Source organism: Euprymna scolopes, chromosome 6 (assembly GCF_053919585.1).
Source record: "Euprymna scolopes isolate OS-2025 chromosome 6, ASM5391958v1, whole genome shotgun sequence".
NCBI lineage: Eukaryota > Metazoa > Mollusca > Cephalopoda > Sepiida > Sepiolidae > Euprymna > Euprymna scolopes.
Genome location: NC_136487.1, coordinates 117,264,164 through 117,280,512, shown reverse-complemented (window position 1 = coordinate 117,280,512; position 16,349 = coordinate 117,264,164). Strand labels below are relative to the sequence as shown.

Below are 16,349 nucleotides of genomic sequence, written 5' to 3'. Positions count from 1 at the left end.
TGGAGAACATCCCATTAAAGCACTTGTAAAACAAGTACAGGGATGCAACGTTGCAGTGATGGGACAGTTGTTGGTGCTTGGCTGACATTGCTGGACCTATTTGATTGACTCTTTTTTTGGGCACTGTCAAATAGAGAGAGACTAGTGTAGTTGAACTTGTAGCTACATGTAACAATTCTTGGCCATAACAAAATTTAACAAGACCGACCATATTAGGACATGAACTATATGGCAACAATATCAAATATTGGCAATTTTCTCTTCTTCGCAACCTCTTTCCCACAGAAGAGATGCTGCGAGCATGTCTTTGTTTTATCGTTATTTCCATGGCAAGTGCTTATCTGAGCTTCAATCTCTGGTCCCCACCCCCAGACAAACTTTCATGAAAAACACTCGTCTAACTGAAACCACTGTCAATAATTTTCCCCGCTCTTTATCTGTGCCTAAACCAAAACGTAGATTCCATGAACAAAGCTTCTTTCTTATAACTGCACGCCTGCTGTACTCTCTTCCGTTTGCCCGTTTTCTAGCTGACTACAATTTGGTAGTCTTCAAGTCCAACGTAAACAAATTCTTAATGAACCTTCTCTTAAGTAATCCAACTTACTAAATTTCCACTACTAACGATTACTACGGTATTCTCCCATTGACACTCAACCCTTATCCTTGAGTAAAAAAAGAAAACAAAATTACAATTTTATAAGCAACACAACATCTAAAAGTTGGTCAAACATGTTCTTCAGTGATGAACTTTTTATTGGTGCGAGAAGCATAAATTTGCATATGTTACATGGCTTTTACTCATTATGTGCAACAAGTTCAGGTCCAACTGTTCTTGCTGATTCTTTATGTGATACAAGTAGGGAAACCCAACATTGCTCGGGATTGAATGATGATCAAATAATGTTTTACACTCCCATATTTTTATTGTCATCACCCATTTTTCAATCAAATCGATTAGTTGCCTACTCTAGTTGGGGACCCATGGCGGTGCATAAGGAGGCAGCTTCATATGCCTCCCTGCAGTGACTTAGTCAACAATACATTGCAGCTTACATTGCACTGTAGAGAACCTACTGTTAATTTTATAAAGTTATTTTTTTTATGACTGAGTATAAATATTTAAGTTTCTATGTTATTTTTAAGTTGATTGATATACAATCTCCAGAATATTGACACTTAGAACTGAGTTTTAGTCAACATCTTTAATAGTTACACCACACGTCCTTGACAAAGATTTCCAAGTTCGCAAAAGATGCACCCGAACAAGGTCTTATAACTCAAAACGTGAATATAATATCAAGATGAGAATAGTAGTCTGAATAATACAAATATGATCAATCCTCATCTAAAAAATTCTGATATACCCTTATTGCTGCAACATATTAACTTGAGCTACTAGATTAGGCTATCTAAAATATTAACATGTACCAAATGTTGAGGTTATTGGGTTTTTTCCTTGCAAAACTCAATCATGTCTTGCAAAATTTAAAAAAAAATAAAAATAAATAAAAATACAATTTTCCTTTACAAAACAACCAAACCAAACACCACAAACAAATATTCAAAGATATAAAGAACTTTAAGCATAAAAACTTTTTCCCAAATTATTGAATTCATTATTGAATAACTCAAAAAGGATTGATATGCCATAAAACAAAACAAGCTGCAACTGATGTCAATAATTTCCTTTACTATTTAACTGTACCCAAAACTAAACGAGAATTCCTTGAACAAAGTTTCTTTCCCTAGAACTGCCAGTCTATGGAACACAATATTGCAGGGCTGCTTCCTAGCTGAATATAACATGGTTATTTTCAAGTCCAATGTAAACAAATTCTTATTGAGCCGCAACCTTAAATCCTACCAATTTCCACCATCAGTTTTTGTCTCAATAGCCACGTGACACTCATTAACCCTTATTCTAGTGTGGCCTTTGGGCCTTGATTAGTGGTAACACTTTTGTAAAAAAAAACAATAAATAAATAAAAAAAACATGAATAAATATTTAAAGATATAAATAACTTTAAGCAGAAAAACTTATCCCCTAAACGACCGGAAAGAAGAAGGTAGATATGCCATAAAACAAAACAACAATATCAAACAACATAAGCATCTAATTACATTCTTGCTACCGTTTCAATTACATATGTAATAGTTTGCAATACAGGGCTCTACAGAAAAATTTATCTTTAATTAACCTTGGACAACTAAATATTTTTGTTTACTAGCCAAATAGAAAAGTTACTAGCCAAACCTATATGATTTTTAGAATATGACATCTTCATTCTGATTTTTCTATGTTCTTTTTTTTTAATAAGTGTAATTCTACATATACAACAAATTTTATGTCGATACAAGGTATAAACATTCTAATTTCTTCAGATGTTTTTTTTAAACATCCTTCATTAAAAAAATAAATAAAAAAGAGTACATTGTTCTATTAAACTTTTATTGTTTAAATAATTTAACTTTGTTTTATTAAAAAAAAAAAAAAAAAAAAATTTTTCACTCAGTGGTGAGCTTTGAAAGGTTGTCAGTGAAAGAAATGCAATCGCCAAAAGATAAGCGTTTCATTATTTCTAGTCGCCATTTTGAAAAATCACTTGCAAATGTGACTGTTTCACTTGCAATATAGAGTCTTGCAATAAATTTTTAAAATATCAACTTACTGTGAATATCAACGGGGAGGGAATCTTCTCCAGATAAAATGGCTGCCAGTAACGTTGCAGAGTTACAAAATTCAACAGTAACTGAAAAAAAATAAAATTATAAATAGAAAGAGTTTGGTAACATCGTTAAAAACATTTTAAATTTGAAAAATTCAAAAAAATAAAAAAATAATTAAATAATGTTATGAAATATTTCATTAAATGATTAAAATAGTTCTTTTTTTTTTTTTTTTTTTTTTTTGAGACTTTTGATGTAAGACACCTTTTTCTAAGAAGACTACTGATTTTTTTCTCTTCCTTTTACTAGTGGTATTAACCCCAAAGGGTCAACCCCTTGTGAAGAGAAAACAGGATAGGTCCGGTGTTATTAACAGTTGTCAGTCTGAAATCAATGTATCTGTGCATGGTTGGGGTGAATTTTAAATAAGAGTTTAGTCACATCTTTGAAAACATTAATTCATAACATTATTTTGAAAATTAAAAAACAAAAACAAATTATGTTATAAAATAATTTATTAAATGAGTAAAATCTTTTTTCTTAGACTTTCTGTGTAAGACACCTTTTTCAAAGAAGACTTTGGTTTATTTTTAAATTAACAATTAATCAGGGAGAAAATATTTTAATACCCAGGTATTTTTAACTGAAGTTAACGGAACCAAACAAAAAAAACAAAAAAAAAAAAAAAACAAAGGTTAAAATAAATATTCAAGAAATAAATATTACCAAAGGCAAGAGACGTTACTCTTCTATTTATCTTGATAAATTTATTTGTTTTAAGTTATTTTAAAACGTTATCTCATTCAAAACAGAATATTCACTGTTCAGTTAGAAAAAAAAAAAACATGCTAAAACACAGGTAAACTTAACTAGGTATGTTGGAGCTTGCTTTTGGTAACGTTTGTTTGAAATTCAAATATTTCAGATTTGCATTGAATTTAATCTTAAGTCATTAGATACCAGGAATCATCAATTTTAAATATTTTTATTGACCCCTTAATAAAAAAATAAATAATTTCAAATAAAAGAAAAATTTGGACATTTTCTATAATAAAAATTATATAATAGATTTTGATCCAAATTGGAATAAGGATTCAAGACATAAGGTTCAGTATCAATATATCTTGCCAAAGTTTAAATGTATAAAGGTTGAATTTCAAAATAGAATAATTTTTAAAAGTCGCTTAATGTTTTTTTTGTTTACAAAAATTGCAAAAAGTTAAAAGCTTTTAAAATGAAAAGATGTCAGCATTATCAAAACGCTAGACATTTTTGCTGTTAAAAACGAGCAAAAGTTAGAGACAGTGGACTTGAGAGTGCTCTATACCAAATTAATGATCAAATTATGGTTAAATTTGTTTTCATTTTTGCATTAAATCCTAATCTTTATTAAGCTCTCATTGAATGGATACTATAACTCGTAATTTGCTGCACCATAGCATAACAAAGGTCCATACAAAATATCAGCAATATCGGCCCAGTAATTTCCTAAATAAAATAAGTAAATATAGTACTGAAATGACTAAGCTATATTAATTCCTAACTGTGCCTCAAATGGATACCATAATACTTAGTTCGCTGCACCTAATCATAACAAAAATCCATACAAAATTTCGGGCAGATCATTCTCGTATTACTGAGAAAAAGTGGAATGATCAGACTAAGAGAAATACAACACAAGTATATATATACTAGCAAGATCCGTTTCCCAGAGATGCCCAAGAAAATAAAAAAGAATGCTAATTAAAAAAATATTTAATATTCTTTTTGAATTAATATATGCATGTTATCAAAATATAAGAGACATACTGGATATGCTGATAAAATTTATTTGGCAAGCATAGCACACTGTTGGTGGTAATCCTAGAAGATTCATAAAGTCAATTTTTTTTTTTTACTCACGTTCACCCCTAACAAGGCATATGGATGTAAGGGGCTACTATTTGTGAGCATGTCTATGAAAAATAAACACGATGTTTATTTACATTACATTTAAACTTCTGCATATCAGTACAATCAAGGAAGCAGGTAGCAGGAAGGGAATTCCAAAGTCTAGCTGCTTGAGGGAAAAAAACTATTAGAGTAGAAAGCTTTCTGGCATTTAGGGATCTGAACAGTGAAAGGGTGTGATTTTGTGCCTCGCGGGTTTGTCGAGAAAATGTATCAAAGTTATCACTGAAGAAGTGAGGAAGTCAAAGAGCTTTGGCGTAATGTTGCAAAAGAACACTGCGTGTCAGAACAAACAATTTGAAATGGTGTCAACAAGGACATCTATAATATAAATCTCAACTGTCTGTTTAAATGCATGTATCGCAAAAACTTTCGACAGAAGCGACAGATTTTCACGAGATTGGTATCATTTTGAAGCTCGACCCTTCAGACGACAAATATAAAAAAATGGGCTTTTTTTGCTGATATTTTCGAAAGACATCACCTCCTTTTGATTGTTTAGGTTTAATTTAAACCTACGTCGTTTCTGGTCATATATCTTTTTTTTTTTTTACATCTAATCCGTGTTTTCCTTCCGTGATCCCAACCTTGGGTTCACATCAGTTATTAATGGTGTATAATGATTACAGTTCTCCATTGTAAGAAATTAAACGAATGCGTGAAAAATAAAACAAAAAACAAAAGGGATCTTACTTTGTTCGGTACTTTTCAGTTGACTTATAAGCGAGAGCGGCACAGAGGAGTTAATGAGGATGTGGCTAACATGGCGGTCACAATTGCACATTAATTTCATCACATCCTTCACACTCTCCTTGACGGCAGAATAGACTTCCTAGCAAAACAAACAAAAACAAAGGGAGATAATGCAGAGACGATTAAGGAACAAGCGCATAGCAATAGTAAAATATTCCAGGAAATATACAGAATGCAGTGATTAGACATGATTATTGGAATGTAATATAGAAATTGAAATGTATACAGAACTAATAAAAAAAAAAAAAAAATGTAGATTGATTATTGGAGAATTTTTCTGTCGAATTTAGGATACTTCTTAACCTGACCACGCTACTTCTGTGGATTAAATAAAGGGTTCAGTTCGAAATTTTGTGCAGATTCCTCAAGTTTGACAAGATACACCTGAAGAAGGTCGGAGGTTACCTCGACTGAAACGTTGTGCAGATAACACTCAAGATTAGAACAGTAGTTCAAAGATTTCAAATGATACACAAAAAAGAGTAAAGAAAAAATAAAAATTTTGTTACATGGAGAGATTGGAACAATTAGGATTAACTATTTTACCAGAGAAGGAGAGTTCCACTTTACTTGCCTCCCCATGAGGGCAAAGTTAGGCATAAGGTCTGTTTTTAATGTAGGAGAAATCCAGCTGCTCAAAAAGGATTTCTTTTTTCCTGGCCGAGGACAGACTGGATTAAGTATATCAGCAGAACATATACATTTTGTTACAAGCCCAAAGTCTGATTTGGGGGTATTTAGTTGTCTCCCACTGCAAGAACTTTGACACCAGGGTTAGAAAGTGGGATTGAGAAGTCAACGTCCCCCAAGGAGGGGCACTGACCTGCAAAACATGCATGGGAAGCAATGTTTCTGACAAAGGGGAAAGAATTCCTGTCTTCTGATTGAAATCTATCCATCTAACACTTATCATTGATTAGTTTTTGACTTTGAAATAGTATTTTTTTTTTTGTTTTTTTTAGTTCCTTATATCAAATTACTTCATGTCTTGTCTGGAGCGATTTCTATAAAAAAAAAAAGAAAAAAAAAGTCCTTCCTAAACAATTGCTTTGGGGAAAATAGGAATGGCCTACTTTTCAAACACCCTCATGTCTGTCTTTCCTGCAGGTTTGGACGAAAAGAGATCCAAGATAGCGTCCGTGAGGTTTTAACACACATGGTCTCAGACGATCTTGCAAAGTCACGCTACACACATCAAAATGAGGTGTGCCAGGCTCCACAAAGCAAGCTGCTTGGAAGAGTTGAGGATTTTTTGGACACATTGCTTTGCATTGTAGCGGTGTATTGCTTTTGAAACACGTTGGCATGTTGAGGTGTGCGGAAAAAGGGGAATAAAATGTATCATTTGGGATACACTCCTTACAACAAACTATTTCAGTGTGTCGGCGGGATATGATCCCAATTCCCCTGGTCAGTGGCGGGAGCACTGAGCAGTCAGTGCAGGAATGGGTGGAAAAGGCAGAATTGATAGTGGTGTGAAGTGTCTAGAATGCACCTCGCTGGGGGCGCATATGCTGCTAACTGACAAAAAGAAGGCGGACTTTGCACGCATTAAAAACGCCCTCTACACAGCATTTGCACTAGATCCAGTTGCCGCATGGAAGGAGTTAATGGAACACAAGTTAAATCCCGGGGATATAGTTGATGTTTATCTGGCAGAATTGAAGAAGCTCGCGGTCCTGTTCGGAGGAATGTCAGACAAAAGCCTGATGTGCATAGTTGTTGCAGGATTGCCCAATAACATGGAAGATCTGCTCCGAGCCTCATCCCACGTAAACAAGATGGACATCCTGAAGGTGTTGGCATGGGCGCAGGTGATAGTAAAAAAGAGCCCAGGCACTGGTAGACCATGTGGCAGCCATACAGCTATCACAGGGTGGATTGTAGGACCTGGGCACAGTTACAACCTGTCACAAGTGTGGCGGGCCCAACCATTTGGCCCGTGATTGCCCCTAGTCACGTTTAGTGACCTGGAGGCTTAACAGACCTCAGTGCTACAATTGTAAAAACCAGGGACACCTGGCCTGCACCTGTTCGGAAAACGGGCAAGGGAAGAAAGCTACAGCGCCAGTCTTCTCCCCAGATAGTCATTGTACAAGGCACTGCATAGAGTAAATGAGCATATTAACGGGCATGAGCACCTTGTGCTTGTAGACACTGGGTGCACTCAGAGCCTCGTGCGCAAGGTATGTTGCAACATTGGTATAAGGAGAGAATTCCAATATTAACTGTAGGCAGAAGCTCACTGGCCTCTTGCAGGGTGAGCATCATCTGTGCAAGCATCTGCAATGGGGCTGCAGCAGCCATGTGAGCCCTAGTTGTGGACAGAGAGCACTCTGATACGACCTACTTCTGGGGATGGACTTAATTACACACCTGGGTGGAATCACTGTGGATGACTCCCGACGAGCCTGACTTTCATGCGGAGTGTGACAAGGACATCAACGTGTGGATGGCATCTTGGAAGTGGTCAGGCGATCAGTCACCAATATCCTTGCAGAACTGTCAGAGTACCCCCTCCAACATGGCTCAGGGGACAGTATAAAGAAAAACTGCAGACGCGAGTTAACAACGGTTGGCTGCTTCCATAGCTGGCGTCTCAAGGGCTGATTCCTCTGATAGCTGTCTTACAAGAGAGCAAACAGAAAGTTCGACCTGTCATGGACTACCGTGAGCTTAATGAACATGCCGACCCGTACATGGCAAGGGTTAATGTTTGTGGCGGCAGTAGGGTTCGAACGTGGCAATTTCGGATTTGTGCAAAACCTACCTGCAGATATGCATTGAAAAAGCATTGTGGTCATTTCAGACTGTGGAAATTATGGGAATCCGCTATTGTCTGACCAGACTGGGATTCGGTCTCAGTGTGGCACCAGGCATTATAACGCCAATTATGCTTGTGATCCAGCAACAGGATGAGTCTGTGCGACAAACAACATCATCATACATCGATGATATCTTTGTAAATGTCTGCCCAGTCGGTCAAAGAGCACTTTGAAAACTTTAGACTGACATGCAAGGAACTGGAGTGTCTGCGAGATAGTGCAAAAGCGCATGAGCAGTAGCGGGGAGGGGCTCTGCCGGAGGAAAGGTGGAGATGTTCCAGAGGTCCCATCCAACATCACACATTGGAGCGTTTTTTCTGTTTGTAGAAAACTGGTGGGCCATTTTCCTATATGTGGTTGGCTCCGGGTGACAGTGGCGGCCATAAAATGACATGCAACATCCATATCATCAGGATGGAATGAAGTGACCATGCCACCCTACGGAGCATGCTGACAGAGACTGTGGCCAGGGTGACTTGTGATGATCCTGTGAGAGGGAAATGGTGTGTCAACAGGAACGAGTTCATGATCTACATGGATGCTAGTTCACTAGCTCTTTGAGTTGCCCTTGATGATTTCATTATCATTGAGAGAATTCTGGACAAGAATCGATTTTTCTGGATTCAAAAAAAGCTGAATTCTACTAAAAAGCGAAGAACTCACATTTGTAAACAAAGGAAATAAATTATGAAACCAATTAATGTGAGATTTTAAACTTTAATGGATATTTCATTAATAAGTAAAAAACATTCTTACTTGTCCTTCTGATAAAGATATCAATGTATCAACAATTTCATAATTTTTAGCAGCTAAAGCTGTCGATGAAACTTTGTTTTCTAAAGCAAGCTGAAAGGAAAATGAAAAAAAAGTCAGAGAAGCATATTCAAAAAATTATACAGAAATATTTAGAAATATTTAGAAATATAATCGATTAATCTAAAAAGTACAGTAAAAGTAACAATGCTTTTTCAGTTTTTTTTTTTTTTTTTTAAATTTTTGTGTTTATTTAAAATTGCACTTAGTTAAAAAAAAAAAATGTATAGAAAAATCTTAATTATGTCCATACTCGTCATGGAATGAAGATGTCATATTCCAAAAATCACATAAATTGATCAAGTAGTTCTTTTTTATTAAGAAAATCAAATTTTATGAGGAAGCGAAAAGGAGGCTGGAAGCGGCCATATAGTTTAAATTTTGCCAAAATTCAAGGGCGATAATTTAATTCGACTTTAGAGATTTTGTATTCAGAATAATTAAAACTTTTTCATCAATAGAAATCGTAAAATTTGATTTTCTTTAAAAAAAAAAAAAAAAGAAATTGGTCAATTTACATGATTTTAGGAATATGACATCTTTGTTCCATGACGATTTTTTTTCTGTACTTTTGTTATTTTTATCAAGCATAATTTTAAATAAACACCAATTTTTTAATCTATTATACATGCTGAAACTTAATGTCACTTAATTATCGAACTTCAAAATGATATTTGTAAAAGGTAGAGTGTTTAATTCAAAGATATTTTTTAAAATAAAGACTTAACAAAATCAATACATAATCAAAATTAGTTTTTGTCATAAAAAGTTATATACGAAGATGAAAAATAGGATTTATAATAAACATCTTTATGGAATAGAAAAATAACAGCAGCTCATGTTTGAACAATCTAATCCATAAACTTATCTTGTCAGACTTTAGAATTTAAACCCAAATAGCATCACATCTGACACATCAATATTTGTTTTTGTTTCATTCTACAAAGTTTTTTTTTTTTTGCAATTTGGCTTAATTTTGTATGAAAAAAAAGACATTATTATAGTTAGGAAGACTTAAATTTTTAACAATTAATCAAAATTCAAGGGAGATAAATCTGTGGAGCTTAAAATATAATTCATCTTCACTGAAGCATCCTAGTTATTATTAAGCATGTTTTGTTTTTTTTTAGCTTAAGTTTGAATGAAAAAAAAAAAAAAAAAAAAAAAAACGTTATCATTAGAAAGACTGTTATAATAGTGAAAACTTTGCAATACTTATGTATTTTTGGTACCACGCTGAAATAACATTATTTTGATAGCCATTCTTAACATGGGAAAGGGATGGCGTTTTGTAACTATTCTGTGCTTCCACCTAACAATTTAATAAAAAAAAAAAAAAAGATATCGTTAAACTTAAATTAAACCTAAAAAAACTATTTAAAAATAGCATGGTACCAAAAATACATAAGCACCAACTTTGCTTCTTATATAGTACTAGCAGTTCAGCCCAGCTTTGCTCAGGCACTATCTACTGTTCATAACTTGCCCTACTGTTACATAAGGGCTGTCCCCTTTTCATGTAAGTATAAAAATAAATAGAGATTTAGTTAAAATGAAAATGAAATAGAATAGACGAAATTCGAACCTCGTAAATTAGGTTTAGAAATAGATTACGAGAGAGAATTAGAAAATGGAATGCAAAACAAACCATTGTTTAGCTTAGAGATAAAATAGTTTCAAGAAAAGAATGTGCATTGTCAATTTTGTTATGAAAATTCAATTGAAAGAATGCAACTACAAGATAATTTAATAAACAGGTTTTTAACATATTGGAAATATAGGTTACTGGGAATATAGGTTAAAATTCCTTTTGTAAACAGAAGGAAAAGTTTTGGGCACGCATGTCCAGAACACATGAAAGAAGACATGTTTTAACATGTGTATGACGTCATGGAAAATGGGAAGTTCTAGATATAGTTAGAAACTTGAGAGAAACTGGGGGAGAAACTTGAGGGGAGAGTCAGAGAGAGACTGAGGACGACAGACGAGAGTCCAGACATGGACATTCGAACGTCTAGAAGCAAGACGGTCACTTTTGAAACTTAGAATGTGAAGCTTTGAATTCTTGACTCAGAAAACCACGGCCGGTCATGAAAAGAAATAAACCCATCATGTGTTTTTATAAATGTCGTCTTTGTGTTGTAATTCTACCAAAAGGTAAAGTGGAAATTGTTATATATGTCTTATGTATATCATGTGTTTCAAAATGTCTTTACATACACGTCTCGACATCTCATATCGACAATGTGAACTCTACATCTCATATCTACACTTCTAAGTATAAACATTTTAATATATATATGAATCTCGTCATAACACGGACAATCGCGCTTACAACAACATCTCTCTCTCTAAGTCTCTCTCACAACATCCCTCTTAATAAAAGACTCACTAAGACTCTAAGCATCACTTTAAATAAAGACTCATATATATATATAACACTACATGTGAATACAATTTATGTAAGATTTCAAATGTTTAGACGAAAATTTGTCTGAGTAATTTCGTAGAGACCATAGAGGTCAATTTTTTAAAACTTTGACCCCAATTTTGCCCCCTTAACATTTATTATTTTGGTCTCAAATAAAAATACAAAGTTTTACCCATGTCCAAGGTATCTACATCTAAAATTTCAAGTCTTTAGACACAAAATTGGTGAAGCAATTTGTTAAAATCTGCAAAGGTCAACTCTTTCAACTTTAACCTTTACGAAGCCAAATTTTCGCCCCAAAACTGATTAAAATGCTAGCCGCATGTCTAAATACCCATTATGTATAAATTTCAAATGCTTAGACCCAAAATTGGCCAAGTAGTTTGCTAGACACAGCATGTCAAATCTTTCAAACTTTTACCCCTTGGCAGAAATTGGTTGTGTAATTTGGTAGGGATCACAAAGGTAAAATTTTTTCAAGTTTGACCCCATAACATTTATTTTTTGGGGCTAAAATCAAACTAAAAAGTTTGATCCATGTCCAAGTAACCTACATTTAAAATTTCATTTCAAATGTTTACACTCAAAATTAGCAGAGGAGTTTGATAGAGTTTTCAAAGGTCAAATCGTTGAACTTTGACCCCTTGACAGCCAAATTTCTGTCTGAAAACTGATTAAAAGGATTTTCCCCAAATCTCAATACGCCTTATGTCAAATCTCGAGTTATTTGGTAGGGAAATGTACACAGACATTTTCACTTTTATAGATATACTAGCATGAGTGCCTGGTGTTGCCCGGGTGTTTGAAGGTGTGTGTTCAGCAAAAAAAAAAAAAAAAAAAAAAAGTGGTAGTAGGAAGGCAGGCTCGAACCCGTACCGCGAAGGAGGAAAAAAAAACTGACTTCTTTGCTTTTACGACCACCGCCAAACAGGAAGTGATGTAGGTTTAAATTAAGGCTAGACAATCGAAAAGAGGGAATAACTTTCGAAAATATCGGTAAAAAAAGCGACCCACCCCCCACTGTAGAAAAGTGCGTAGTTGAGAGTGAAGATATTAATGTTTTTAGCCAATTTTTCGGAATTTGTCGTCTGAAAGGTCGAACTTCAAAATGATACTGATCTTGTAAAAATCCATTGCCTCTGTTGAACGTTTTAGACATCCAAACATACATACATAGATTTATATATGGGTAACTAAAAATTTTCAACCCAAACAGATTAATAAGCTTCCTTTATCTTTGAATACCCTTTATGTAAAATTTAAAATGTTTAGACCAGAAATTGTCCGAGTAATTTGGTAGAGATCACAAAGGTCAAATTTTTGTAAAACTTTGACCCTATTATGACATTTTAACATTTATTGTTTTGGGCTCAAATTCAGTTATTAAGTTAGATCCATGTCCAAGGAACCTATACCTAAAATTTCAAGTGTTTAGACCCAAAATTATCGGAGGAGTTTAGTAGAGTTCTCAAAGGTCAAATCGTTGAACTTTGACCCCTCAACAACCAAATTTCTGGCCGAAAACCGATCACATCGATTTTCCCAAATCTCAATACCCTGTATATCAAATTTTGAGTCTGTAGACTTGAAATTGACAGAGTTATTGCGTAGGGAAATGTACACACACAGATACACAGACACGTTCACTTTTATAGATGTATAAATAGATTGGTCACAAGTGAAATCACATTCCAAATAAAAACAATTTTATGTATGTGCATATTAAGCCGAAATATGTATCCTCACAAAAAAAAAAAAAAAAGAAAAGAAAAAAATGATCACGTAGATCATCTAAAACATTTTATTAAAAATAGAAATCAGTATTACATTTTTTCAATCTGCCATTAATAAAAGCATCAGAAGTACTAGTAAAACAGGGGAGATAAGTCAGTCTATCATTTAACCAAGTAAACTTGCCACAATTTACGAATAAAATTGATTTGTACTTGTAATTAAACTTCTAAACGATCGTTTTTTATGTTTAATTTGGACACTTATTTCTACATGATATGCAAGATTTTAGTTGGAATGTGATTTTCGCTTGTAACATAAGAACCAAAATTATAAACAACGAATCACATAATGCAAGAGAGATAAATGATATTGTAAGCCTACAAGCTTACAATATCATTTATCTCCCTTGAATTATTTCAGCTTCCAATCGCATAATTTAAAAAAATAATTAAGATTTGTAAAATAAAAATATAAATTTCACATGACCATCATAAAAAAAAAAATGGACTCATGTTGTTTCATATTTTGTATTATTAATTAAAATAGATAATTTCCATGAATCCAGAGAGATAAACTTTTTCTCAAATAGCTTATATTTCACTGTTGAAAACTCACGATAGTAATGAATAGAGAAATTTGATCACATCTTTGAAAATATTACTTCAGCTTAAATCAGAAAATTTAGAAATCCAAATAATGTTATATCATTGTTTTACGAGACATTAATGTAATAACATGCATAGATGTTGGGTTTTTTCTCTTCGTTTTATTGTTAGCAGTATCAAACCGAGAAAGTTGGCCCCTCGTAGAAAAATGTACATATCTGATGTCATTGACAGTTGAGCCACTAGTTTTCTCTTATATAATTTAACAAAAATTATAATTCAGTTTTAATAATAAAAAAGATTTGTAAAATTAAAATATAGAACCTCCCCTAATCCCCCCAAAATTTATGTTGCTTCCATATTGATTATATTATCAATTAAAATGAAGTAATTTAATTAGTCATTTAGTTAATTCCATTAACAGACAAATGAGTAGAAGCTAACAAAAAGAGATTTAATAAAAGATTTGGAAATTTCATGTTTAAAAAAAATATGAAGAGAAATCTGATTAGAAACCGAGGAAGCATGAAAAATGCTTACCAATTCTGTGATAACACATTGAAGTTGTTTTGAAAGTCGTTTGTTTGCTTCATCTGTAAAATGATCTTCCTGCCGACATAAAGTGGTAATTTCTTCAACATGGTTCAAGGCCATCTGCAGGTCTTTTGCAAGAATGTTCACATCTGGGCCATGTAACTGCAATGACAAAAAGTATTTTAAGATTTCACACACACACGTATACGCATTATATATATATATATATATATATATATATTAGTGATGGGATGATTCCAATATCCCCCCCCCCCGATTTCAAATACAATTACCGATTCCATACTAAATTCCTGATTCTGATGCTTTTTATATCTCTAAATATTTAACTATAGAATTGTTATTTTGTCCCGATTACTATAAAAACACATCTTAAATGTGCATGTATTTTCTCAAACGTAAAAACACTCTTGTGAGGGTGGAGATCTAAAGATTTTAGTTTTACTGGAATTTTAAAATCAATAAATATTTATTATTACTACTACCAGCGTTAGAAGATGTTTCTAAAGCCAAAATAAAATAAGACAATTTAAGGAATATATATATATATATATATATATATATATATATATATATATATAGAGAGAGAGAGAGAGAGAGAGGGGGGGCGTCAAAGTAAGCATACAGTGATAAAGAAGGGGAAAGCACACATCATTCACTGCATTTATTATACAAACAAATGTTAAATAAACATGTAAAAAGCATGTGTAATAAGTAGAGCTAGGACAACAGCATATTCTTTTCTTTGTTTTGACTCTCGAGTGTGTATCCATTGATATCTTATATGGTTTTATATAGAGTGATGTGGTTTTCGTTTGATTAACGGTGTCTGTATCGTATACTCGAAGGTCAAAACAATGAAAAGAATATGCTGTTGTCATGGTCCTAGTAATAAGCAACACGTCATCATAAGAAGTCCTAATCCCTCAGGTACTAGAGTCACTTGCAAATTTAACTTAAAGAAGCAAAAGAAATAATTAGAAGTACCTGATTTTTATTAAAAGGAAATGACTAAAAACATGAAATTTTATTTTAAGATGTCGCTTTCACTTCAATGTCATGAATTCTACACGTGTCGCTACTGTATTACCTACTTTTCCATCATATATATATATATATATATATATATATATATATTAATAAAAGTGAGAACGTGTGTGTATGAGGACAATTCTCAACCTATATACTCAACGAATTTTTGATCTAGACTTGAAATTTGATGTATAGGGCATTCCAACATGTGGCAAACTTTAATTGGTTTTCACCCGGAAAACATTACTCCTAAGGGGTCAAAATTGAAAAAAATGGTATTTTGGGGGTTATTGGATTTTTATCGATTTCTCAACTTTTTAAAGTTTGTGTCAGGCAGGCCTAATAGTTATTGTACTTGACTTACTGTCTTTAGATTTTGGTTTCAATCTCCACTCAAATACTTTTTTTACTTACAAGAAATTAACTGTTCACAAAAAGTATACATAATACTTGCATGGATATAGGTTTCAGTTCCTGTATGAATTGAAATATAATATTTATATGTATTTCATAACTGGACATATATATATATATATATATAAAGCTGAATGTGTGTGTGTGTGTGTGTGTGTGTGTGTGTGTCTGGTCACGAATAGGCTCCTATATGGTTGACTATTTTAAAAAAACTGATTACATATAATGATAGATGTATCGAGGATCAGGAATGGGTATGTTTGATCTGGCAGAACGGTGGTTCATTATAATTGTGGGGTCTGCATTCGCGCCTGGTCCACAAGGTATGAAAATAAAAAATTAAATTAAAAAATAACGTTTACAAGTGTTTTTGATATAGATGTACATAAGAATACTTTGATACGCATGTTTTAACTTAATTAGGGATGGTATAATAAAATTGTGGGGGTCTGTGTTCACGCCTGTACTCCATGGAAATATGGCACAAACTTTAACAAAGACTTTCCATATATATCTGCATAAGTATACTTTGATAATTATGTTTCAGTTTGAAGAAATAGGGTATAATAA

General features: G+C 33.2%; 1 protein-coding gene across 2 annotated transcripts in view; it reads right to left on the bottom strand.

Moving 5' to 3' along the window:
• LOC145277906 (NCK-interacting protein with SH3 domain-like) overlaps positions 1-16,349 on the bottom strand; it is a 421,186-nt gene that overhangs the window by 12,561 nt on the left and 392,276 nt on the right. For both annotated transcript variants that reach the window (XM_080129957.1, XM_080129959.1), the window contains exons 5-8: positions 14,322-14,477; positions 8,955-9,044; positions 5,314-5,452; positions 2,673-2,753 (exon numbers count right to left, since the gene is read on the bottom strand). In XM_080129957.1, the coding sequence (XP_079986083.1) occupies positions 2,673-2,753; positions 5,314-5,452; positions 8,955-9,044; positions 14,322-14,477 (466 nt within the window). The remainder of the gene's footprint in view (positions 1-2,672; positions 2,754-5,313; positions 5,453-8,954; positions 9,045-14,321; positions 14,478-16,349) is intronic.